Source organism: Lissotriton vulgaris, chromosome 7 (assembly GCF_964263255.1).
Source record: "Lissotriton vulgaris chromosome 7, aLisVul1.2, whole genome shotgun sequence".
NCBI lineage: Eukaryota > Metazoa > Chordata > Amphibia > Caudata > Salamandridae > Lissotriton > Lissotriton vulgaris.
This window is the reverse complement of record NC_141695.1, coordinates 594,113,584-594,140,820: the sequence shown is the minus strand read 5'-3', so window position 1 is coordinate 594,140,820 and position 27,237 is coordinate 594,113,584. Positions and strand designations below refer to the sequence as shown.

General features: G+C 46.3%; 1 protein-coding gene across 1 annotated transcript in view; it reads right to left on the bottom strand.

The window, feature by feature from the left end:
* The window catches only part of QRICH2 (glutamine rich 2), a 433,653-nt gene that overhangs the window by 177,064 nt on the left and 229,352 nt on the right, over positions 1-27,237 (bottom strand). Inside the window, exons 7-8 of the mRNA XM_086930698.1 lie at positions 24,953-25,050; positions 24,153-24,267 (exon numbers count right to left, since the gene is read on the bottom strand). Of these exons, the coding sequence (XP_086786824.1) occupies positions 24,153-24,267; positions 24,953-25,050 (213 nt within the window). The remainder of the gene's footprint in view (positions 1-24,152; positions 24,268-24,952; positions 25,051-27,237) is intronic.

Here is a 27,237-nt window from a genome sequence, read left to right as displayed (position 1 = left end):
CTGCCTTTAAAAGATACCCACTTTTACCAGAGTAAACAGCCTGTTGTGTTTTGTATCTTAGAAGTCCATTTTATTTTCAAGCCCACAAATATCTGAGAGGTTGGTTTTGTGGGCCCATTCCTCGTACCTATACAGGCTGCAAGTTGTACAACTTTGAACACTTCCCATTTAAAGCTTGCGCTGCCTACTGACCCAGGGTACTCATCAACGTAATGTATTATTGTGTCTCTTATCGTACATTTGAAGTCTAAGTCCTTCAGCATTACTCACTTGATATGCCATGCTGGTAATCTTGTCCCCGAGACCCACCAGTGAAGAGTGAGCAGCAGGAGGCTATGACTGGACAATGTCTTTCCCGGGTACTTTGTCCCCTCAACTCGTATTCTATATTCAGTCAGTAGGCATTGAGTAAAAATAGTTTTTTCTGGAATCCGGATGGAGGCCTTGGAACATATCTCACATCCTACAAATCTTCAGTTGTGATTGCAAGTAATTAGAGGCCCGTGAGGAACATGGTGAGCATTAACTGGAGGGAATTATGTACCCAATAATCGCTCAAGAACCTTGTTAAAATTGCTACCCCACAATTTGAAGTTGTATCTGAACTAGCTACAGCAAGACATTATCGAAGGCAAAACATGTCTGAATCCAGAATAGAGAGCACACATTCACTAGGTTAATGGGATCTCTGTCTAACCATCCTGACTCTAACAAAAATGTGCCCTGTAATATTTTGTCTGTTTAAATGTGGTTTTCACTCTGAAAGATATCACAATCCCTCACTGTAGGCAGAACATAAAGGGTAGAGTAATTTGCCCTTCCATCTTATGTATAGTTTTGAACCCTAGTCTTTGAATTTCTTCACCAATCTGCACATTTTACAGCAGGCAAACCTTTGTAAGATGCTTGGGTGAATTAACAATGACGCTAACAATCCTGATTTTAAATCCTTTAGTATTGTTTGGTATCATGAGGCCCAACAATTGCAGAGCGCTGAAGGCACTGCCCAGTTTGTACCTCACAATAGAACTCAATATAACCAACCAGCTTGAGAGCCAGCCCTTGTATAAGAGACCCTAGGAGATACCCATTGTTAATAATCTAATTGGAACTCTACTGTATTGAAAGTGCCTACCTACTTGAACACCCCTCCCTGACACCCCTCACTGAAATGTTAGTAAACTTTGGTGAACCCATACGCCTTTACAGCCATGACTAGAACTTTCTCCGACATGTGAACCCCTTATTAATGAACACCTGATCATCGGTTCCTGACTTGGAGCTTTATTATATAGCAGCCCAAATACAGGTCCTTACGCAAGCAGTCGCATTAGAATTTAGGGGCCCGGAGGACTTGAGAGGTACAGGAATACCGAGACACATCCTATGCTTTATAATATTAAAACAAAGGCTTGACCGTAGGGATCTGTCTCTGGAAGAGAAAACATTGAGATTAAGTTGGAATCGGAGCCAGCGTAGTGCGGGAGTGATGCACGCTTACGCTCCTGAAATACCGCTGGGGATGGTTACAGCATTGCCCCATGGTGGAGACTGGACGTCCTTGCTGGAGTGGGAACAGGCTGGGGTGCAGGTGCTCGGGCATTTATACGAGAACGTACGAGAACGGTGAATTACTGAACTGCCAGGCATTGCAGGAAAGATACGACCTCCGTAGAGGGGGATTCCTTGTGCATGCCGCCCTGGTGCACGCACTTCAGAAACATTGGAAGGAGGGATTAGTAGAGCCCAAAACAACGATGGCATGTCAATATGTTGTGATGGCAGCAGGGACGTTTAAAGCAGTTGCATGCCTATATTCGAGAATGTTGAATGAGGGGTTGGCTCCACTAGACACATTACGATTGAAATGGGACACAGGCATAAGGAAGCCCATCCCAGAAACTGCATGGGGACATATTCTACGCCGGGCATGGAAAAGCACTAGGAATGCACGATTTCAGCTGGTGCACTTTTTTATACTAAACAGAGCATATCTGCCGCCTGGTAAGATTAAGAAATATTTTAAGGTTGATAGCGGTGCATGCCCCAGGTGCACAAGAGAGGCAGTGGAGCTAGAACATATGCTAAGGGAATGCCCGAACCTGGGGAATTATTGGGTTGAAGTAGGAGAACTATTAAATTCAGTTACAGATCGCCAGATAGTTTTTGACATAGCCACGTGTACATTGCATTGGTTCCCCCATACCTCCAATACAAAGGTGACAAGTAAATTCGTAGATATGGGGTTGTTGCTGGCAAAGCGAGAAATTACAACGCATTGGAAATCAAAGGAGGGTCCTAGCAGCAAGAGGTGGAAGGCCAAACTGATTAAATGGGCTAGCAGCGAAAGTGTTATTCGGTTTCAACAAACGAGACGCTTGAATAACGAGAAAGCGCTGGATTCGGCGAGAGCATGGGAGGGGCTAGTACAATCAGTGTCCGACCGGCAATAAGTTGTGGACACAGTGAAGGATGGTCCCATCCAAGACAACTAATTAAATATCCATTGTGGGAAGTTCTGATACTCAGCTATCCCGAGACGCAAGCTGTAGTTGTTGTAAGCACTCTGAACACACCGGGGCTATACTTGGTTTTGGGGTATAAATAGTTAGTGACGATTGGGGTTCTTCTTCAGGGGTGAGTTACATTATAATCTGTGAGCAGTGGGAACTTGTCCTCTTTTTCCTCTTGAGGCAGCGATTTGTTGTCCTATAACATGTATGATGTACAGTTATCCTAGGTTCTTGGACATTTGGTGGGGCTATATATATGTAAATGTTGACCCTAACGAACTTTAAGTGATCATCATAATGTAAAACAATAAAATGTGTTTAAAAAAAAAAAAAGGAACACCTGATCATCAACAGGAGAAAGGAAGAACGGGTAAACAAATGTTAAACTTCATCACCTTGGCATGGAATTCAGATTTGATTTTCCTCAAATTATCGAAAATTACAGCGACACAGTGAAGGGCTCCACTCAATGGTGCGCACTTCAGCTCAAGAAGGAGTACTCAGCTGACCTCTGCAATTAAACCTCTTTATTCTTGCTTCTCACCGAGTTTGGATGGGTGGTGGTTGCTTAGCCGTCATTCACATGCTGCACCCCACCCCCCAGATGTTTCTGCTATCCAAGTTACTCCTCTCTGTTATCCATTTGTCAGGTTCCTCAGGTTGCGCCTGCACTGTCACGCACGGGGCCAGTGTATGGAGGAAGCGCATTCCTCAGGTTGCGTCTGCACTGTCACGCACGGGGCCAGTGTATGGAGGAAGCGCATTGCCGAGGATAGGTAGAAGAGACTACAATCCCCAGACTCCCCGGTGAGGAACAGTATTTGTACATTGACGACACGCATCCGGTTGCGTGTAATTCTTTGTTGTTTCCGGATTCCGCCCAGGAGGAGGCTGGAAGACGCAGCACGCCGCGGCTTCTCAGCGAGCCGGGTTGGGGTGCTGATCGGGTTCCCAGTACGTTGGAGCCAGGCAGGACCTGCATCATCAGGTTTGTTTACCCCAGCGGGCGAGGTGCCTTTGGCCGCCACCTTGGTGTTTTTCTGTTCTGAAGAGCGGAGCGCGGTGGTGAGCAGCCACGCGTTACCGTTCTCCCTGTTCTAGGAGTGACAACAACTTCGGGATAGGGAACTCAGGCAGTTTCCTTAGCTAAAGACTACGTTTGCGGTTTGGTTCGTGGGGCAGAGTGGTGGTCGCAACTACGCGCCTCCGTGTATGATGTTTCTTTTTTCTAACAGCTTGTGCAAAGCGATGCGATACACTGCTTGGATTTGTACTTAAAGACTGTGTTCCATTTGACTTGTTTGGAGGGTTACAGACATTGGTATTTCCTTATGCCTCACAGAGCGGAGTGTAGTGGTTCTTGCTTCCCACGCACTACCGTGTCTGTTAATAAGGAAGCTCGAGTTCTTCTCATCCTTGTGGTTATGAGTTTGAGTGCAATTGCAGTAGAGTACTGTGCCTACAACAGAATCCAGATATAGCGTCTCTCGCCTAGCGTCATGGTATGACAAGTATAGAGGTTCGCATACATATGCATAAGTCTTCTGGTGAGTGTGCTATTGGGCTGACCTGTGTTTGTGTTTTCAGGCTGCATGAGGTGGCTTAAAGGCGATCGAGGAGACGTTCGACCAGAATTGATTGTTCAGACCACAAGGTATATATACTGTTCCTTAGCGAGATCATATGAGGGTAGCGTGTTGACACAGCTGTAATTACATAGTATATGTTTTTTGTCGTAACAGGATTTCCCTTCCCTGCTGGCCCTTCCCTTTCCCTTCCCAGATCTTTTTTCCCTCACCTAATGGCTCAAGCCCTCTGTGTATTTATATCAGAGGTATTGTGACATTTGGAGGTGGACCCTTATGAGCATCAATCGGATTCCGTGAAGCAGAACTTGATAGAATTACACGCCCACGAATACAGCTTCACCCGATCCGATTGTGTCAGTAATGGCTACCTTGGAGGATGTCTTACAGGCCTTTGTGTTAGCCCAGCAGGAATTAGCGGCCTCTAAGACTGAGGCAGCTGCCTTGAGGGATAAGGTAGAACGGTTAAACAGAAACCCCTTTGATGCATCAACCTCACAGGTACAGGTTACCGTCCCCCCTCCCATACCATTGGCCAGTCCAGAGCGTTACTCAGGAGATCCGGCCAAGACGCAAGGGTTTTTAACTGCATTGGTTCCCCCATACCTCCAAGACAAAGGTGACAAGTAAATTCGTAGATATGGGGTTGTTGCTGGCAAAGCGAGAAATTACAACGCATTGGAAATCAAAGGAGGGTCCTAGCAGCAAGAGGTGGAAGGCCAAACTGATTAAATGGGCTAGCAGCGAAAGTGTTATTCGGTTTCAACAAACGAGACGCTTGAATAACGAGAAAGCGCTGGATTCGGCGAGAGCATGGGAGGGGCTAGTACAATCAGTGTCCGACCGGCAATAAGTTGTGGACACAGTGAAGGATGGTCCCATCCAAGACAACTAATTAAATATCCATTGTGGGAAGTTCTGATACTCAGCTATCCCGAGACGCAAGCTGTAGTTGTTGTAAGCACTCTGAACACACCGGGGCTATACTTGGTTTTGGGGTATAAATAGTTAGTGACGATTGGGGTTCTTCTTCAGGGGTGAGTTACATTATAATCTGTGAGCAGTGGGAACTTGTCCTCTTTTTCCTCTTGAGGCAGCGATTTGTTGTCCTATAACATGTATGATGTACAGTTATCCTAGGTTCTTGGACATTTGGTGGGGCTATATATATGTAAATGTTGACCCTAACGAACTTTAAGTGATCATCATAATGTAAAACAATAAAATGTGTTTAAAAAAAAAAAAGGAACACCTGATCATCAACAGGAGAAAGGAAGAACGGGTAAACAAATGTTAAACTTCATCACCTTGGCATGGAATTCAGATTTGATTTTCCTCAAATTATCGAAAATTACAGCGACACAGTGAAGGGCTCCACTCAATGGTGCGCACTTCAGCTCAAGAAGGAGTACTCAGCTGACCTCTGCAATTAAACCTCTTTATTCTTGCTTCTCACCGAGTTTGGATGGGTGGTGGTTGCTTAGCCGTCATTCACATGCTGCACCCCACCCCCCAGATGTTTCTGCTATCCAAGTTACTCCTCTCTGTTATCCATTTGTCAGGTTCCTCAGGTTGCGCCTGCACTGTCACGCACGGGGCCAGTGTATGGAGGAAGCGCATTCCTCAGGTTGCGTCTGCACTGTCACGCACGGGGCCAGTGTATGGAGGAAGCGCATTGCCGAGGATAGGTAGAAGAGACTACAATCCCCAGACTCCCCGGTGAGGAACAGTATTTGTACATTGACGACACGCATCCGGTTGCGTGTAATTCTTTGTTGTTTCCGGATTCCGCCCAGGAGGAGGCTGGAAGACGCAGCACGCCGCGGCTTCTCAGCGAGCCGGGTTGGGGTGCTGATCGGGTTCCCAGTACGTTGGAGCCAGGCAGGACCTGCATCATCAGGTTTGTTTACCTCAGCGGGCGAGGTGCCTTTGGCCGCCACCTTGGTGTTTTTGTGTTCTGAAGAGCGGAGCGCGGTGGTGAGCAGCCACGCGTTACCGTTCTCCCTGTTGTAGGAGTGACAACAACTTCGGGATAGGGAACTCAGGCAGTTTCCTTAGCTAAAGACTACGTTTGCGGTTTAGTTCGCGGGGCGTAGTGGTGGTCGCAACTACGCGCCTCCGTGTATGATGTTTCTTTTTTCTGACAGCTTGTGCAAAGCGATGCGATACACTGCTTGGATTTGTACTTAAAGACTGTGTTCCATTTGACTTGTTTGGAGGGTTACAGACATTGGTATTTCCTTATGCCTCACAGAGCGGAGTGTAGTGGTTCTTGCTTCCCACGCACTACCGTGTCTGTTAATAAGGAAGCTCGAGTTCTTCTCATCCTTGTGGTTATGAGTTTGAGTGCAATTGCAGTAGAGTACTGTGCCTACAACAGAATCCAGATATAGCGTCTCTCGCCTAGCGTCATGGTATGACAAGTATAGAGGTTCGCATACATATGCATAAGTCTTCTGGTGAGTGTGCTATTGGGCTGACCTGTGTTTGTGTTTTCAGGCTGCATGAGGTGGCTTAAAGGCGATCGAGGAGACGTTCGACCAGAATTGATTGTTCAGACCACAAGGTATATATACTGTTCCTTAGCGAGATCATATGAGGGTAGCGTGTTGACACAGCTGTAATTACATAGTATATGTTTTTTGTCGTTACAGGATTTCCCTTCCCTGCTGGCCCTTCCCTTTCCCTTCCCGGATCTTTTTTCCCTCACCTAATGGCTCAAGCCCTCTGTGTATTTATATCAGAGGTATTGTGACATTTGGAGGTGGACCCTTATGAGCATCAATCGGATTCCGTGAAGCAGAACTTGATAGAATTACACGCCCACGAATACAGCTTCACCCGATCCGATTGTGTCAGTAATGGCTACCTTGGAGGATGTCTTACAGGCCTTTGTGTTAGCCCAGCAGGAATTAGCGGCCTCTAAGACTGAGGCAGCTGCCTTGAGGGATAAGGTAGAACGGTTAAGCAAAAACCCCTTTGATGCATCAACCTCACAGGTATAGGTTACCGTCCCCCCTCCCATACCATTGGCCAGTCCAGAGCGTTACTCAGGAGATCCGGCCAAGACGCAAGGGTTTTTAACTCAGATCATGCTGCATTTCTCATGCAAACCGGCCTCCTTTCCCAACCATCACTCTAGGGTAGCTTTTGCCATATCGTATTTGATAGGGGACGCTGCTAACTGGGCAGTGCCTCTGGTACGAAATGACGACGCCATCCTATCGGATTGGACGGCTTTTCGTGCTGAGTTCGAAAGGGTTTTTGATCGACGCGCCACTACCTTTAGTGCAGACAGGGAATTGTTCACCCTTAGACAGGGTAGGAGGGATCTAGTGAGCTACTTAACTGACTTTAATAGGTTAGTGGCAGAGACATCCTGGCCGGAGGAAAATAGGATGTCACTCTTTTATCAAGGGTTAAGAGATGGGCTGAAGGATATCATTGCCCAGATTGACCCACAACCAGCTACCTGTACCGATATGATCAATCTAACCTTACGATTAGACGGTAGATTAAGTGAAAGAGGAGGAGAAAGAAAGAGGTGGGACAGGGGGTCTTTTGGGTCGGAATCTGCTCCACGAAAAACCTCCCCCTCCTCCGAATCAGGCCCAGAGCCCATGGAGATTGGTGCTGTAAGGGCACCTTTGTCACGAGAAGAAAAAGAGAACCGTAGAGCGCTGGGTTTATGTCTCTATTGCGGGAAGAAGGGGCATTTCGTTAAATAATGTCCCACTAAACCAAAGACGACAGGGGTGTGGAACCGAAGCAAACGGGTAGCAGTCTCTGCTGTGGGGGCATCCGAGGTGGTGACAGAAAGGAACCAGGAACACCAAAGGGAGACACTACCGTTAAAGATTCCTTCATTGACCATCCTAGCTTTGCAAGATACTGAGTCGCATATAGTTCTCCCTATGAGCCTAGAGAGCCAAGACCAGATACATCAGGTGAAGGTTATGATAGACTCAGGGGCTTCAGGAAACTTCATAGACAGTGGATTAGTATCCTCTCTGTCCTTAGTGAGAGTAACTAGAGAGATGCCCGAGGAGGTTTTGGCCGTCGATGGGAAGCCATTGATATCTGGCCTCATTACGGAACAAACCGACCTTCTGGTGTTGTCATGTAAAAGACCAGAGGGTCTGCATAGAGAAGAATTAACATTAAACATCAATGAGGCTCCCCAATACGAAGTCCTATTGGGGATGCCTTGGTTGAGCTACCATAATCCGTCGATTGGAGAACTAAGGAGGTCCGGTTCTTGTCTGAGGAATGCAGGGAGCATCTGAACGCCTCCAGCGCACAGCTGGTAGCGACATTATGTCTTCCTGTGGTGGTAGCTACCGCAGCTGAGAAACAGGTTATCCTGCCCCCTGAATACAAGGCATTTGAGAATGTTTTCAGCGAAAGTCAGGCAGAGCAGTTGCCCCCTCACCGACCATACGACTGCCGCATAGACTTAGTGGAGGGAGCTACGCTACCATCTTGTCGTGTTTATGCTCTGTCAATACCTGGGACAGCCCATTTAAAGGAATACCTCGATCACTACGTAGAGATAGGGTTTATTCGTCCCTCTAGATCCCCGGCAGCCTCTCCTTTGTTTTTTATCAAGAAAGCAAACGGCGACTTGAGAGCCTGTGTGAATTATAGGGTACTAAATAAGAACACAGTAAGAAACAGGTACCCCTTGCCCCTCATCTCAGTCCTCCTGGACCAGGTGAGAGATGCCCGGATATACACCCGTCTGGACTTAAGAGGCGCGTACCATTTGGTGCGCGTTAGAGAAGGGGATGAGTGGAAAACCGCCTTCAAGACTCGTTACGGTTTATACGAGTATACTGTTATGCCGTTTGGACTGTGTAACGCCCCTGCAGCATTTCAGTATTTTTTGAATGATGTCTTGAAGGAGTTTGTGGATACATGCGCGGTCGTCTATATTGACGATATTCTCATTTACTCAGATAAAGCCGAGAGTCACAGACACCATGTCTCTCAGGTTTTGCAGAAGCTAGGGAAAAATCGTCTCTTTTGCAAACTGAGTAAATGTGAATTCGGAGTGACTGAGGTGGAATTCCTGGGGGTGGTTCTGAGTCCCACCGGGTTACAAATGTCGGAGAGAAAGGTTCAGGTGGTCCAAGAGTGGCTGATTCCCTCCAGTGTAAAAGACGTCCAGAGATTCCTGGGTTTTGCGAACTATTATCGCAGGTTTATTTCACAGTTCTCACAGGTGGCTTCACCACTATCTAAACTGCTCAAAAAAGGAATTGTCTTTCTGTGGTCTCAAGAAGGGGCAGAAGCTTTTGCGACCCTGAAAAAAGCTTTTACCACTGCCTCTATTTTGGCCCATCCTAAACCGGAATACCTTTTCATAGTGGAAGCGGATGCTTCGGATACTGCAATAGGGGCTATCCTGTCACAGAGGAATCAGACCACAGGGCAGCTACACCCGGTGGCCTACATGTCAAAAAAGTTAAGTATGGCTGAGAAGAACTATACAGTAGCTGAAAAGGAGCTGTTGGCAATAAAGAAAGCCTTTCAAGAATGGCGTCACCATTTATGGGGGGCGGCGTACTCAGTCACAGTGTTCTCTGACCATAGGAATCTCCAGTACATGAAAACAGCAAGGAACCTCTCTCAGAGACAAATGAGGTGGATGTTATTCTTCTCAGAATACAACTTCATAGTTACCTACAGACCAGGGGTTGAGAACAGGAAAGCAGATACTCTGTCCAGGCAAGATCAGACTGACACTGCACTTGGAGAAAAGTCCCCCGCGGCTATCATAGATCCTAAGAAGGTGGTTTGCGCTGTTCATGATAACAGCTTTTTGGATCTGGTTCGTCAATCTAAGACCCAAGATGCATGGGTACGGTGGGCTGTTAAGGGAAGCGGTCGCACTCTGAAACAAGGGCTGCCTTTCCAGGACGGCAAACTATACCTACCAAGTCTTGTATTGAGGAAAAAGGCTTTCGAATGGTGCCATGATACCGCATTGGCTGGTCACGCAGGTGTGAGCAAAACGATACAGTTGTTGCTACGACATTTCTGGTGGGAGACACTCAAAGGAGACGTATCCACATGGGTGAGTGTGTGTGATGAGTGTGCCCGAGCCAAAGGTGAAACGGGTAAAAAGAAGGGGCTGTTGATGTCTCTACCTACACCAAAACTACCTTGGCAAACTATCAGCATAGACTTCGTCACAGGACTGCCCCCAGATCAAGGTAAAACAGCTATCCTGGTGGTAATTGATAGCCTCACCAAAATGGGACATTTCATTCCCTGCGTGAATCTCCCCACCGCTGGACAAACAGCACAGTTGTTGTTGAGTAATGCATCCGCTTGCATGGGGTGCCAGAAGTCATCATCTCGGATAGGGGCCCACAATTCATAGCCAGGTTTTGGAAGGCATGGTGTCAGGCTTTGCAGATTCAGTCTTCTCTCTCCACTAGCTTTCACCCTCAGACTGATGGACAGACTGAGAGACTAAATCAAACTTTGAAGAAATACCTCCGGTGCTATGTTGCTGAAGCCCAGGATTCATGGGTCTCTTTGTTGTGGATGGCCGAGGTGGCCTACAACAACGCCTGGCACAGTTCACTGAGGGTGTCACCTTTTCGCGCCACCTACGGTTTTGATGCTCGAATACTTCCTATCAGCATCCCGGAAGGGGTAGCCGATCAACCGACAGTGATGGGGCAGATACGTAACCTACAAACTGTGCACAAAAAGGTCAGGGCTCATCTGCAGAAAGCAAAGAGCGAGTACAAGAGAGGGGAGGACTAACACCGGAGAGCAGGTCCATCCTATGCAATGGGGGATAAAGTATGGCTTTCCACCAAGAACATACGGTTCAAACTGCGCAGTATCTTTCACCCCAGGTACATTGGTCCTTATGCCGTTGTGAAACAGATCAATCCTGTTGCTTACAAATTGAAACTGCCGGGAACACTCAGGATCCATCCAGTGTTCCATTGCAACTTGTTAAAACCTGCTTTTGGTGGGAGGAGGCGTGCGCCTCCTCCCGTGCTTGGTGATGATGGATTTGAGTATGTGGTGCGGAGCATCAAGGATTCAAAATACCGGAGGGGTGTATTGTGGTATCTGGTTGCCTGGAAGGGTTATTCGGCAGAGGACGATTCATGGGAGCCAGTACAGAACATCCATGCCCCTGAGGCTATCCGTTTCTTTCATCGTAGGTTCCCTCTGCGGCCTGGTCCTAGTAGGCGCTGAGGGGGGGGACATACTGTCAGGTTCCTCAGGTTGCTGAGAATAGAACAAGAGAAAGCAACCCTGCCTTGTGATATAATGGTCCTAACAGTAGGATCCAAGCAATATATATGGGGTGATTAGTCTAGGAGCCAGCATTGCACATAACAAAAAACAGGTCAATCCAAGTATACTCAAAAGAAGATATTTAGAATATATATATTTTTTTTTATTTTATTATATTCTTTGAATTGAGGTAGCAAAAAGGTACAAAAATAGATTGCATTTTAAATCCACATAATATTTTTTAGAACATCAAAAGACATACATTGGTGAGGGGAGGGGTAAAAAGAAGGGAAATTCATCCTACATTAAGACCTACCCAGTAACATACCACGCTCCAATCATACTCTCATACTCACTAATTTCAATTCAATCTACCTAATATTCTATCATTCAACTTTCATTCTTCCATTAATTCCTATAGTCCTGGGGTGTGCAACACAGAGATGGTAAATTTGTTGCATAAATCAGGATGTTATTCCAGGCAGATGACATATATACGGGTCCTGATGGATATAGGACAGTATGCCGTATTCCTGGAAACACAAGCCGACGCACGTTTCGGTGACAGGCCAGTGGGGCCACACCTTCGTCAGGGCTGGGAGTTGTTAACTGGGAGGGGAACAAGTGTAAAATCTATATTAGAATTCTAGTCATAAAGACACAGATACTCGTGACCAGAGGTCCTACGCAAGGAGGATAGCGCTCCCTACTTCCATTCACACTGGATACTGGTGGTAGAAGTCCTGACGGGTTCTTGTGAACGCTCTCCGGCGGTAGTGTAAAATTGATTAAACTCCAAGGAACGAAGATATGTAGCTTTCGGAGATACTTCCTGAATGGATTAACTATCACGGAGCGCTATGCAATGAAACTGGTTCAGTTGGCGATAGGCCAGTAGTCGTGGTTGGGGTGTAAAGCCGCCGTATTTCCTGCTATATTGAAGAGCAGGTAGCTATCAATGGGGATTCCGTAAAAAGATGGGGCGGAACGCCGCCGTATTTCCTGCTATGAGTGAGTGAGGGTAGCTGTGGATGGAGATTCCTTAAAGAATTGGTAAATCGTCCTTAGATGGGGTTCCGTCGACTCAGCGGGTCGACCTACCGCAACGGGAGACAGGACTCAGAGTCCTGTCTCCCGGAACCCCATCTAAGGACGATTTACCAATTCTTTAAGGAATCTCCACCCACAGCTACCCTCACTCACTCATAGCAGAAAATACGGCGGCGTTCCGCCCCATCTTTTTACGGAATCCCCATTGATAGCTACCTGCTCTTCAATATAGCAGGAAATACGGCGGCTTTACGCCCCAACCACGACTACTGGCCTATCGCCAACGGAAACAGTTTCATTGCATAGCGCTCCGTGATAGTTAATCCATTCAGGAAGTATCTCCGAAAGCTACATATCTTCGTTCCTTGGAGTTTAATCAATTTTACACTACCGCCGGAGAGCGTTCACAAGAACCCGTCAGGACTACTACCACCAGTATCCAGTGTGAATGGAAGTAGAGAGCGCTATCCTCCTTGCGTAGGACCTCTGGTCACGAGTATCTGTGTCTTTATGACTAGAATTCTAATATAGATTTTACACTTGTTCCCCTCCCAGTTAACAACTCCCAGCCCTGACGAAGGTGTAGCCCCACTGGCCTGTCACCGAAACGCGCGTCGGCTTGTGTTTCCAGGAATACGGCATACTGTCCTATATCCATCAGGACCCGTATATATGTCATCTGCCTGGAATAACATCCTGATTTATGCAACAAATTTACCATCTCTGTGTTGCACACCCCAGGACTATAGGAATGAATGGAAGAATGAAAGTTGAATGATAGAATATTAGGTAGATTGAATTGAAATTAGTGAGTATGAGAGTATGATTGAAGCGTGGTATGTTACTGGGTAGGTCTTAATGTAGGATGAATTTCCCTTCTTTTTACCCCTCCCCTCACCAATGTATGTCTTTTGATGTTCTAAAAAATATTATGTGGATTTAAAATGCAATCTATTTTTGTACCTTTTTGCTACCTCAATTCAAAGAATATAATAAAATAAAAAAATATATATATATTCTAAATATCTTCTTTTGAGTATACTTGGATTGACCTGTTTTTTGTTATGTGCAATGCTGGCTCCTAGACTAATCACCCCATATATATTGCTTGGATCCTACTGTTAGGACCATTATATCACAAGGCAGGGTTGCTTTCTCTTGTTCTATTCTCAGTTTTCTCCCCCCTACGGCCTGCCTACATCCTTAAAAGCCCATCGGGGAACCCCCTTCTTTCATTAATTAGGTTCCTCAGGTTGCGCCTGCACTGTCACGCACGGGGCCAGTGTATGGAGGAAGCGCATTGCCGAGGATAGGTAGAAGAGACTACAATCCCCAGACTCCCCTGTGAGGAACAGTATTTGTACATCGACGACACGCATCCGGTTGCGTGTAATTCTTTGTTGCTTCCGGATTCCGCCCAGGAGGAGGCTGGAAGACGCAGCACGTCGCGGCTTCTCGGCGAGCCGGGTTGGGGCGCTGATCGGGTTCCCAGTACGTTGGAGAAAGGCAGGACCTGCATCGTCAGGTTTGTTTACCCCAGCGGGCGAGGTGCCTTTGGCCGCCACCTTGGTATTTTTGTGTTCTGAAGAGCAGAGCGCGGTGGTGAGCAGCCACGCGTTACCGTTCTCCGTGTTCTAGGAATGACGACAACTTCGGGATAGGGAACTCAGGCAGAGTTTCCTTAGCTAAAGACTACGTTTGTGGTTTGGTTCGCGGGGCGTAGTGGTGGTCGCAACTACGCGCCTCCATGTATGATGTTTCTTTTTTCTGACAGCTTGTGCAAAGCGATGCGATACACTGCTTGGATTTGTACTTAAAGACTGTGTTCCATTTGACTTGTTTGGAGGGTTACAGACATTGGTATTTCCTTATGCCTCACAGAGCGGAGTGTAGTGGTTCTTGCTTCCCACGCACTACTGTGTCTGTTAATAAGGAAGCTCGAGTTCTTCTCACCCTTGTGGTTATGAGTTTGAGTGCAATTGCAGTAGGGTACTGTGCCTACAACAGAATTCAGATATAGCGTCTCTCGCCTAGCGTCATGGTATGACAAGTATAGAGGTTCACATACATATGCATAAGTCTTCTGGTGAGTGTGCTATTGGGCTGACCTGTGTTTGTGTTTTCAGGCTGCATGAGGTGGCTTAAAGGCGATCGAGGAGACGTTCGACCAGAATTGATTATTCAGACCACAAGGTATATATACTGTCCCTTAGCGAGATCATATGAGGGTAGCATGTTGACACAGCTGTAATTACATAGTATATGTTTTTTGTCGTTACAGGATTTTCCTTCCCTGCTGGCCCTTCCCTTTCCCTTCCCGGATCTTTTTTCCCTCACCTAATGGCTCAAGCCCTCTGTGTATTTATATCAGAGGTATTGTGACATTTGGAGGTGGACCCTTATGAGCATCAATCGGATTCCGTGAAGCAGAACTTGACACCATTGGCAGCACTCAAGCTTCCACCCTATTCCAAGCAGCCAAGGATATATGAAGAACTAAGCACCTCCTTGCTCCAAAGCCCCACACACCGAGATGGCCATTAGCTTTGCCTGGAACATCACCATGTATTTCACATCTACCTATGTCAGTTTCTTCCTCACCCCAACAAAGGGCTACTATAGTTTATGAACCTCCTGGGTGTCGCAACAGAGTATCTATACGGCCATGAAAAAAATCGAAGCCTGAGTTTGATACAGCGCGTACCACACCTTAATTATTCCTATCAATGGGTGGTGTGTCAATCTTGGCCTCCAGTGCAGAGAATATACCAAGAAGGGCTCTACGGATTTCTGCCAGTTGTATGTTCAGTATTACCCTTATTAGTGGGTATGCTGCCACTGAGAGAATCAATTGTCTCCAGGCGATTTAGGAATTAACAGACAAAATATAGCACAAGAGTTTAAATGATGTTATTTTGCAGTCTACAGATAGCCAATTCAGTCTGTCTAATATGCAGAGGATCATTTAAGGGTGGAAACAGGACGTCAGCCCAAAAACGGTCGGTGTCCTGTCCACTCATCTCGATTGAAGAATTTTTTTGTCTGCCCTTGCCTCGAGCCTGTCATATGTGTAATTATCCTGTGCTAGCAGAATGGGATTGCAGCAGCTAGGATCTACCTATTGTTTAGCTTTATATTTCAGGCTTAGCAGGTCCCAGGAGGTCAGCCTTGTTAGTGGGCACATGGTATCAGTTTGATACAGGCGCTCCTAGTGTGCTGTGGGTTCTATTGTAATTCACAGGAGCCCACCCTTATATACCTCTAAGCTGTTGTGCCCCATACGCTTGGTGAAATGGCAATCCGGGGAAGCATCATTGACCTGCCACAAAGTCTGCCAACTTGGAACACTACATCAATGATAACTCGTCTACTTGCCAATGAGGCTTCCTTGGTTCAGTCATTGTCCACCTTTCTGCTCGGGCTGCATACACTGCTGCTGCACACTCAGCGAAGTAGCTCCATGCCAAGTGGCCCTTGCAGGCAAATTGGCTGTTATATCCGATTTCACCTTCAAATCAGGGTGACATGCCCTGGAAGATCCTGGGCTTATGAAGAAGCATTGGAGCCTCGCATCTACATGTTATTGCTGCCAATTACCCCTTAGTTCACCAAACATGATACGTTCTGAGACACTTCAGGAATCCTCCTAACAATTACAAACATACAGCTAAACCTGTCAATTATTTGAGTAACAATAGCAATTGGTTGTATATTTATTTAGTAACAGGCACATGAGTAGCATTAGGCAGATATTGAGGGTGGAGACTGCAGAGGATCTTATGGGATACCATATGAGACTGTAGCGGGAGTACCCATAAATGTCCACATTTCAACCACCAAGGGCTGCACATGAGACTAGGAGGGCATGATTCACAGCATTATAGATTAACAAGTACAACCTAATGAGTAGCGGAAGATCACACATCTCCTTAGATGTACTAGACCTTAAGAGACCAGAGTTGTCTCTGTCTCATTTGTAAAAATCACATGTCGAAATCCGAAACGCCGGCTGTCCAGCAGCCCACCAGTCCCGAAGCTGTCACACTACTACCCTCACCAAGATCTTAAGAGGCCAAATCCAGAGTAGGTTTTCAAGGGGGAATCCACCTAATACTTTTAAGTTCAGGCTGCTCAACTACAGAGTAAAGAGAGGGGTTGCTCAGCTTGATAACCAGTGAAGCTACAGCACCCACATGTTCTTTGGCCGGCAGAGCAGGTAGCACATCTTTGTTGTATGCCAGCATTTTAAGCATACAAACATTTTGTTACAAATATAGCACAGCCAGATTTTCGACTACCACTATATTGTAAAGGTAAGTATATACACAGAGGTATAGAACTCCGCTGACTACATCCTCCTGGGGGACTTCAACTTCCACCTGGAGAACAACAACGACTGCAACACCAGCACCCTGCTCGACAACCTCGCCAACCTTGGACTCAAGCAGCTGGTGTCCACCCCCACCCACCTCGCCGGACACACACTCGACGCCATCTTCTCATCCAGCAAAGACATCGCCTTCAGCCACGCCACAGAACTCCACTGGACGGACCACAGATGCATCCACTTCACCTTCAGAAGAACGACGATCCACCACCACCAGCAACAGGTTGCCCGAAGAAGCTGGAACAAGATCACAGCCGACCAGCTCGCCGCTTCCCTGAGCCAGCACCCTCCGGCCAGCTCAGCGAACCCCAGCCAGGCCGCCGACAACCTCTCGAAGTGGATCAGCAATTGCGCAGACGAACTCGCCCCTCTGAGGATCCCGCCCAGCAGACCCGGCAGTAAGAGAGCCCCATGGTTCACCGACGAACTCAAGAGTTCCAAGAAGAACTGCCGAGCCCTCGAGAAAGCCTGGAGAAAGGAACCCACGCCGGACAACAGGACCATCCTCAAGCTCGCCACCCGGAAACACCACCAACTGATCCGCACCGCCAAGAAAACGGCTTTCAAGAACCGACTGGACAACAACGCACACAACTGCAAGGAACTCTTCAACATCGTGAAAGAGCTCTCCAACCCCAACGCCGGAAACAATGACATCACCCCATCGCAAGACCTCTGCAACTCCCTCGCCTCCTACTTCCACAACAAGATCGCGGACATACACAACAGCTTCAGCACTCAACCGACGCACGCCACGACCACAGCAACGCCGCCCACCACCACCCTCCGCGCCTGGACCCCGGTCAACACCGAAGACACCGTCCGCATGATGAACTCCGTCCACTCCGGATCTCCGACCGACCCCTGCCCTCACCACATCTTCAACAAAGCCGACGCTGTCATCGCACCCCACCTGCGGGACATTATCAACACCTCATTCGACACCGCCACCTTCCCCGAGAGCTGGAAGCACGCCGAACTCAGCGCTCTACTCAAGAAACCTACAGCAGACCCCACCGAACTCAAGAATTACCGCCCCATCTCTCTACTCCGTTTCCAGCCAAAGTCATCGAGAAGACCGTCAACAAACAGCTGGCCGCCTTCCTCGAGACGAATGGATCCCTCGACCCATCGCAGTCCGGATTCCGTGCCAACCACAGCACCGAGACCGCCCTCATCGCCGCCACCGACGACATCCGAGCCCTGATGGACAACGGAGAAACAGCAGCCCTCATCCTCCTAGACCTCTCCGCGGCTTTCGACACGGTCTGCCACCGCACCCTAGTGCAGCGCCTCAGCAACATCGGAATCCAGGAGAAGGCACTGGAATGGATCGTCTCCTTCCTCGACGGAAGAACACAGAGAGTCCGCCTACCACCGTACAAGTCAGAAGCCACCGAAGTCATCTGCGGCGTCCCTCAAGGATCCTCGCTGAGCCCTACTCTCTTCAACGTCTACATGAGCCCCCTCGCGGCCATCGCACGCCAACACAACCTCAACATCATCTCCTACGCTGACGACACCCAGCTGATCCTCTCCCTGACCAACGACCCCGCCGCCGCCAGAGCCAACCTGCACGAAGGGATGAAAGAGGTAGCCGAGTGGATGACGACGAGCCGCCTGAAACTGAACTCAGATAAGACGGAGGTCCTCATCCTGGGCTCCTCGCCCTCTGCCTGGGACGACTCCTGGTGGCCCCCCGCCCTGGGCACCGCACCCAAACCGACGAACCACGCACGCAACCTGGGCTTCATCCTAGACTCTTCCCTCTCCATGACCAGGCAAGTCAACGCCGTCTCCTCATCGTGCTTCAACATCCTGCGCATGCTTCGGAAGATCTTCTGGTGGATCCCCACGGAGACCAGGAAGACCGTCACCCAGGCCCTCGTCACCAGCCGACTGGACTACGGCAACGCACTCTACGCCGGAACCACCGCCAAGATCCAGAAAAGACTCCAGCGCATCCAGAACGCCTCAGCCAGACTCATCCTCGACATCCCACGACACAGCCACATCTCCGGACACCTAAGAGACCTGCACTGGCTCCCGGTCAACAAGAGAATCACCTTCCGTCTCCTTACCCACGCACACAAAGCTCTCCACGATCAAGGCCCGAGCTACCTCAACAACCGCATCAACTTCTACGCTCCCAAACGCCACCTCCGATCCTCCAGCCACGCCCTCGCCGCCGTCCCACGCATCCGTAGAGCCACTACAGGAGGAAGGTCCTTCTCCTACCTGGCCGCCAAGACCTGGAACTTCCTCCCGGCCGACCTGCGCCTGACCCAAGACCACCTCTCCTTTAGGAAGAAGCTCAAGACCTGGCTGTTCGAGCAGTAGCGGCACCCCCCCCCACCCCAAGCGCCTTGAGACCCTACGGGTAGGTAGTGTGCTCTATAAATGTCTTGATTGATTGATAGATTGATTGAAATTCCATATCTACATGCCATGAGTATGAGGGGATGTCTGCGTGTACGTGTATGTATGTGTGTGTGTGTGTGTGTGTGTGTATATATATATATATATATATATATATATATATATCAATTCAAATCCTGACCTTTTCACTTTCAGTCAAGGAACACACGAACACTTCTTGCTGGAGAAATAGCCTTTAATGCAGTGTAAAGGCAACCAAAACTCTACGCGTTTCAGGAGCACAACTCCCTTGCTCACGAGTGAAAGTGTTTTGATTTCGATAGGCTTTAAATAAACATGTGACATTTTTAGTGAATAACCATAGAAAGCAGACTAGCGCTGCCAAATCATAAAGTGAATAGTTACTGATGAAAACGTAAACATATAGTCATTTGAATTGAAACACAGGTTGCATTTCACTGGATTTTTACCCGCTTATTGCCGGTAAACCTCACATCGGTTTAAGCATTTCTCTATCATGTCTAATAGAGCGCATATAGGTATCTAGCCCCAGTGGGCTTATTTTATCAGTTCTTTTTCAATGAAATGCAACCTGATTTATAACCCCCAAAGGATTAATTTATGTTTAATTGAGGTTCACCGGCAAATAGCTGGTAAAAACTTCTGTTTAAATCCGGTGAAATGTAACCTGATTTAAAATGACCAATAATCAATTTAATTTTTAAATTGAGAGCATATGAAAATCCCGTATGTAATTCTCAAGCCTATGAAGGCTGATGGGCTGTGTTTCAATTCAAATGACTGTATGTTTACGATTTGAATTGATTTAGAGGCCCGCAACCTGCACACGAACCGCCTTCGTTTTGTGGCTTAAGTGGAGCGGAGCTCGGCGGTTGCTGGGCTAATTGAATATATATATATATATAAATATATATATATATATATATATATATATATATATATATATATATATATATATATATATATATATATATATATATATATATATATATATATATATATATATATAGTGGAGGACAAAGGGCCTGGTATCAGAACTCAGCAATCCTGCTGTATGGGACTTAATGGAGGTAATAGGAGGGATTGTTGGCCTCCTGTTACCTCCAGTAAGTCCCACACAATGGGATTGCTAAGAGTTCTTCAGAGGCCACACACCCCTTTCTCCACCACTCTGCAAACGTGCCTCTTGGCGCTATACTGGTTGGGGGATGAAGTCGACTTTACTGCTGCGGGACCTTGGAGGCCAAGAAGCCCTCTTCGTACTTCCTGCTTCAAGCCCCTTTCTGAAATGTCCTCTCTCACAATAGTCTCGATGAGCAAGCAGCGCATGTGCTGCAACGCTAGGCAAGACCTAAAAGGGGGGGTGAGGGGGGGGGAACAAACTGGTTTGAAATCCAATGCACTTTACACAGTGATCTGTATTTCGTGTAGTGCGAAAATGGCAATCAGATTTTTCTGAAATTTGGCAGCATTAGATTAAGTTTGTAAGTTTTACATCTTCTCAAAATGTCGAAAAAGCTATAGGTCTGGAACGTTATGTTGTGGTTCCTCAAAAGGGTGGAAAGTTATTAGGGAGTTAATATACGAGGAATTCCTATCTTTGGGAATACCAACCATAAAAACAGTGTGGCAAAGTTTTGCATGGAGTGGAATAGCGTATAGTGTAGTAGTGTACAGTGGAGTGGCGTAAAGTGTAATAGCATATGGTGTAGTAGTATTCAGCGCAGGGGTGTACAGTGAAGTGGTGTATACTGGTGTGGCATACACTGCAATGGGATAGAGTGTAAGAGCATACAGTGGAGTGGGGTACAGTGGAGAGGCGTCCAATGAAATAGCATAGAATCGAGTGAGGTAGAGTGGACTGGCATACACTAGATTGTTGTAGAGTGGAGTAGCATACAGTGGAATAGTATAGAGTGGAATGGTATACAGTGGAATGGACCAGAGTGAAGTAGCATTTACTGGAGTAGCTTATAGCAAAGTGGTATACACTGAAGAGGCGTAAAGTGGAGTTGTGTACAGTGCAATAGCGTGGAGTGGACTGGTGTAGGGTGGAGCTGTATACAGTGTAATAGCGTAGAGAGGAGCAGCACAGAGCAGAGTTTTGTACAGTAGAGTGGCATAGAGTGTAACAGTGAATAGTGGAGTAGTGTACAGTGAAGTGGCGTATAATGGAGTTGGTGAGAGTGGAGTGTCATACAGTGGTGTGTGTTAAAGTGTAAAAAACTTACAGTGGAGTGATGTACATTGGCGTGGGGTCCAATCGAATAGCGTAGAATGAAGTGGCGTAGAGTGGAGTGCCATACACTGGAGTGTAATGGAGTGGGGCAGCATACAGTGGAATAGCGCACAGTGGTGTGGCATACAGTGGAGTAGGGTACAGTGGAGTGTTGTAGAGTTGAGTGGCATATACGGGAGAGGCGTAGAATGGAGTAGCATACTATGGAGTGTTGTAGAGTGGAGTGGCATTCAATGAAATAGAGTACAGTGAAGAGGCGTACAGTAGACTGGCGTAGTAAAGTAGCGTCCAATGGAGTGGCGTACAGTGGAGTGATGTAGACTGGGATGGCGTACACTAGCGTTGTGTGCAGTTTAATAGCGAAGAGTGGAGTGGCATAGAAAAGAATAGCATATAGTGGTGAGGCTAGAGTGGAGTGGCAGATATAGATGTATGTGAAATTTAGCAGCAATGTAAATGATGGTGTGTAGAGTAAGGTAAAACAGCGATTTGTGCTGCATTCTATTTCTCCAGATATACCAATAAACACAGGGCCAGGCATGATGGTCTTGCATTCCTTTGTAAATCTGACTTAAGTATTGCATTGCCCATGGGCCACCATGAGTGTCACAAGGGTACCACAACCCAATAATAAAGCAGGGTTCTAGTTATATTTTGGGCCATGGTATACCGTGATAACTTTGCAGTGTACCATTCTACATGGCGATGACAAGCAAGTATATAATTGGGTAATGGCTGTTTTTAGACAATAAAAAGGTAGCCATATTGTTTTTACTACCCTTTAGCTGTGTTCAGTGTTAGGGCCTTAGATATAAGTAAGTAGTAGGTCCCTAGCTATTACCACTTAATTAAACGAGCAATAGGTAGGGGAATGTATTTATATTTTTTATATATGTTTAATAAGTTTACAGACATGTACTACTGTAGTTTCACAAATGTTTGTGAAATTCGACAAAAGAATTGCAGCACTAGAAATAAATGCCTTCTAACTTAAAAAAAATACTTGCTCTACTTAACTGCATGACCCAAAAGGAATCATCTCTGCACCATAAAGTATAATCCTGCCTAATGTCTTGTAAATCCATTCAGCTGTGTTCGTGCTAAATCAAATACAAAAGTCTATATACACACACACAGCTAAATTTGGAGATAAAAATGTAGCTGAGAATGAGGCATCCACAGAAATAGCACAGTTCAGCACTTATTATTAACAGCATGATTTTGTGGCCTATGAAGTTCTTAATTGCAACCTGGAAAACAACTCAAGGAACACTCTTGGGTCTTACAGCCTGATTCATCAAGCTGAATTGCGCTCGCAAAGGGCCAGATTCTGAGAATCTGGCCCTTTGTGAGTGCGATTTTTGCATTTGGGATTCATCATCCCAAATGCAAAAATCGGAAATAGCGATTTCGCTATTTTGCGAGGAATTACATTTAAGGAATCTCTATTTGAGATTCCTTAAATGCAATTCATCATCCATTTTTAAATAGCGAATTCGTAATTTCGGCCCGCTATTTACCGCGAGGTCAAACCTCGTGGTAAATAGCGAAAACTTAGAAAAATGCTTTTAAAAGCATTTTTCTAAGTTGCATGTTGCACACACACATGTCCTTTGGACATGTGTGTGCGCAACACCTGTTTCAATTTGCATTTAAGGGGTGCTACAGGGTGTCCTTTGGACACCCCTGGCACCCTTTAAATCGCTATCTTATTTGCGATTAGCAAATTGCTCATCGCAAATAAGGAATACTCCCCATTCATTCCTATGGGCCTTTTGGCCCATAGGAATGAATGGGGAGTTATTCCTTATTTGCGATTAGCAATTTGCTAATCGCAAATAAGGAATATGTAGGAATCACATTTTATTTACGATTCCTACATGAATCCCGTTTTGCGAGCCTGTAATAGCGATTCCTTATGAATCGCTATTATAGACTCGCAAAACGCGTCGTTGATGAATCAGGCTGTTAATCCCCTTTTTCATCACCGTATATTTCAAAATACTTTTCTTCTGGACGATGGTGTCAGGAAGAGCGCTCGGACAGTCATAAATGCACTAAGGAAGTGTGGTGGATAAAGGAACTGGGAGTAGGAAAGAGGTTCAACATGCTAAGCCATACTATATACGGGCACAACGACTCAAGTTGCTGGTTAATGATAATGTTTCACTACTTTCGTCTACATTATGGTGTTTTGAGCTTGTGTCGTTTATAATTGTGTTTTTTTGAAGAGTCAATTAATAGTGAAAAGAAATTAATGACTGAATGAAATGTTTCTTAAACCCATGGCTGGTACAATCCTGCTGCAATTTCTGTCCTCCTTCATTCCCTGCCCACCTCTTCTTCATACCTTCCTCTAACTCTCTGCACTCTCCATCTATCCATCTCCTTTCCCACTTTCTTCACTGAAACATCTTCTTGCCTCTCTACAATCAACATATTTGAGCATAGTTCTGCCACCTCTTTCATTCTCATTAACTCTGTTCTCTTCAAACTCATGTCTTGCTTTATTTTCTGTCTCTTCTACTCTTTCTACTCCTTCCCACCATTATCCCTACATACCTGTCTTTTACCAATGCTACTGTTTTCTCCCCACCAGCTCTACTTATTCCTTTTCTTGTTTTAATGTTGCTTTAAGACACGCTCTCATTTCTTCCTTCTCTCGCTCTCTCTCTTGCCCCTCTCCCTTTGTCTCTCTAAGGTCTGACCTGGTCTTGGAGGTGCGCGGATGTCTGGGTCACTGACTGTTCCATCTTGGCTTTGCCCTGATCCTGTTTCTTCCTCAGTTCCTTCAGCTCCTTCTCTATGTCCTGTACAGTGGAACTGAACAGCAAAGCAACGAGAAGAATGAGCATCATCACACATCAGTGTAGACCAACTTCCATTGTTCATCACCAGGATATCTGGTAAAGGTAAAGAGCATCCGACACTCCAGCAGGAGGGCTCTCCCTTCACTACCAGTCCATGAGGTTACATCAGGTGGCTTCAGGCCTGCAGTACTACACACTCATCATCAATAGATACTGCTCTTTCCCACCACTCCAGGATTCGTGATCAGAGTCAATAAAAGCAGCCAGGAGCCAGTGATATATGGGGGACTTCATTTCACTGCATTCACAGTGATCTCACACACCAAAAGGTAGCTGCTTGTTTGGTCTCTCAGGTGACCTTGAGCAGTGGTGATAAAGGCCTAGTCCTTCCTTAGTATGCTGTGCAGGTGACTGCAAATGGGACTGTGTAGAATATTTGATTGGTACTTGTCTACTCATTTCCACCCTTACCACTGACTTGGGAATAGGGATCTGTATTTGGAACAGACATACAAACATGCATGCATGTAGCAATGGACAAACAACCATCTACAGCCCGGTCCTCACTCACCTAGCAAGGCAGTTAAACATATGTTCAACAGCAACAGACCCACAAGCATACAAGCGCTCAGTCCCCACCGGCACACACAAGCACACTTCATGACACTTCGATGACTGTGGAGCACAGACTCATTTACCTGAGGAAAGCTAACTGCAGGCCCATCTGAGGATCCCCTTCCAATTTTGGACCTGTTCCTCCTGCCATTGGATCGAGGACTTTTTCCAGTCTCTGCAACTATAACCGTGAAAAGCGAAACGTTATGAGGGGACCAAAAACACTGACACTATGAATACGCCCAGTGAAGCATCTGGACTGATTTACAAGCTTTTATCACGGCGTTCTTGTAGGTGGCACCAGCAGATATGTCTCCAAGACGCATAGGTGAATTTTTAGCTGCACAGTCTGCTGACTTTATCTATCTCCAAAAGACAGAGGAGGAAGAGACACAAGTGAAGTGAACAAGTGGAAACACGTTTGCTGTAGCAAGGTAGAGGGTATATGGTCATTTGTTTGAGTACAATAGGAATCAGGCTCTGGAGAGGGAGCTGGACCAGAACATAAGTGGGGGTCCCTTCTTTTGCTCAACAGCGCTGAACCATGTGCATGCCAAAGCTGATGCCACCTAAGGGCACTTCATGGTACAAGCTTCGACAGGAGTCAAAACTCTAGCTAACGTGGCACTTTGTTACCTCCATGCACCTGGGATCTCCTCCAGATTGCTCCTAATTGCTACTTTTAAAATGATAAAAGTAGAATGAACAAAAGTGAAGTGTTTGTTATGGAAATAAACATGGCTGCCCATGTCAATGTTTTTCAATTTTTAATCTGGGCATATACATGTTAGCTACCCTTCCAGAAGCAGAGATCCACCAAACATCTATGACAATATTCTTTATAAGCCCCCTTCAGCGAGTGAATCGTAAATGGTCAGGTTCCCAGGGTAGTGTTTGTCTATACAGTTGTTGTTTTGCATCAATAATCATTCAATCAATCAATCAATTTGGATTTATAAAGTGCGCCAATCACCCAATAGGGTTTCTAGGCGCATGCGTCATTTCTGTATAAAATTATTTAGTTATGTACTTGTATCTTAAGATCCTGAATGGTGTCCGTTATATTTATTTGTACACAGATTTATTTCCCTCTCTCCTAGGGTTCCCACCATCAGAGTATGAGACTAGTAATGAACACTTTACCTACCCTCATTAGATGCTATATCTATTTACTCTCGATATTCATTCAGTATTCTTTGATGGGTTCCAGGCAATCTGTTCCAGCAGAAGTCAAGGCTGCCACAAGAGCCATCAGAAAGTAAGGAGTGAGCAGAAAACATGTACACATCACGCCTTGGAGTTCTAATGACTGTAGGTAAGGAAAGCATAGGTAGCATACAGGTTACTACCCCATTACTACTCTCCTAAAGCAGCCTAGAAGCCTTGGATGGAGGCTCAGATGAGGAGGCTAAAAATGTTTCAAAAGTCGGAAGAATCCAACCTTCTCAGAGCTCTAATTATTACCAACAACATAACTGTAGTGTGAATCAATACACAGTAACCAGATGGTAGCTTTAGTCACCTTTAACAAGAGGCACTTCGGAATCGATGCCAGAGGGGGCCTTTGTACATCGCGCCAATGACTAGGGTCTCTCAGTTACAGGCTCATGGACCTGAACAAGAAAGACCAAGGCACAGACAAATCTGAAATTGATTAATCTACAAAAGCACCAAGCTTGTTATAGTTGAGGATAATAAAGATTACCAAGATGTTCTAAAGCAGTTGAGATGCTGTGGCATTCACATCCCTACTTACAAAAGCTACATAACCAAGCCCACTCAACTACTGCCCAAGCAACAACATTTACTTTCTAGCCTATTACTCCATCAAATCTGATTGGGATGGCAATTGGGTACCTTCAAGGAAAAGGGACAACAAGCATTGTTTTGGACATAAAAGTGGAAATAAGCGGTAGGCTACAATTAAGTAGCTGTCCTGGTTACACGTGTGTTTCGTTCAACATGACTGGACACGTTACCATGCTCAGTGTGTACCTGACTTCAGGACACACTGTTCAACAAGTACCCGAATCTACAGGTGGAGATTGTAGAAGCTCTGGGGAGTGAACAAACTTGCAGGTTGTCAAATGGCCATATAACAAAGGCTGACAGGATAGAAGGATGGAGCAGGAACACGGTGATGGCGCCCGTAATTGTGACAAACCTGGAAGAGGTGTATCAATGCTATTTTCATTGGGCAAGTGGCAAGAAGAACAATTGCTTCAGATGTTGGAGACTGCTGAGCATGTAGTAGCGGTCTGGTTTGTAGAGTACTGTCACTACAATGCCTTCAGACTTCGTCACGGTGTTCACAAGCACAATATCAGGCCTTCAGCATTTGACAATCAAGAATACCTTCAATACCGTA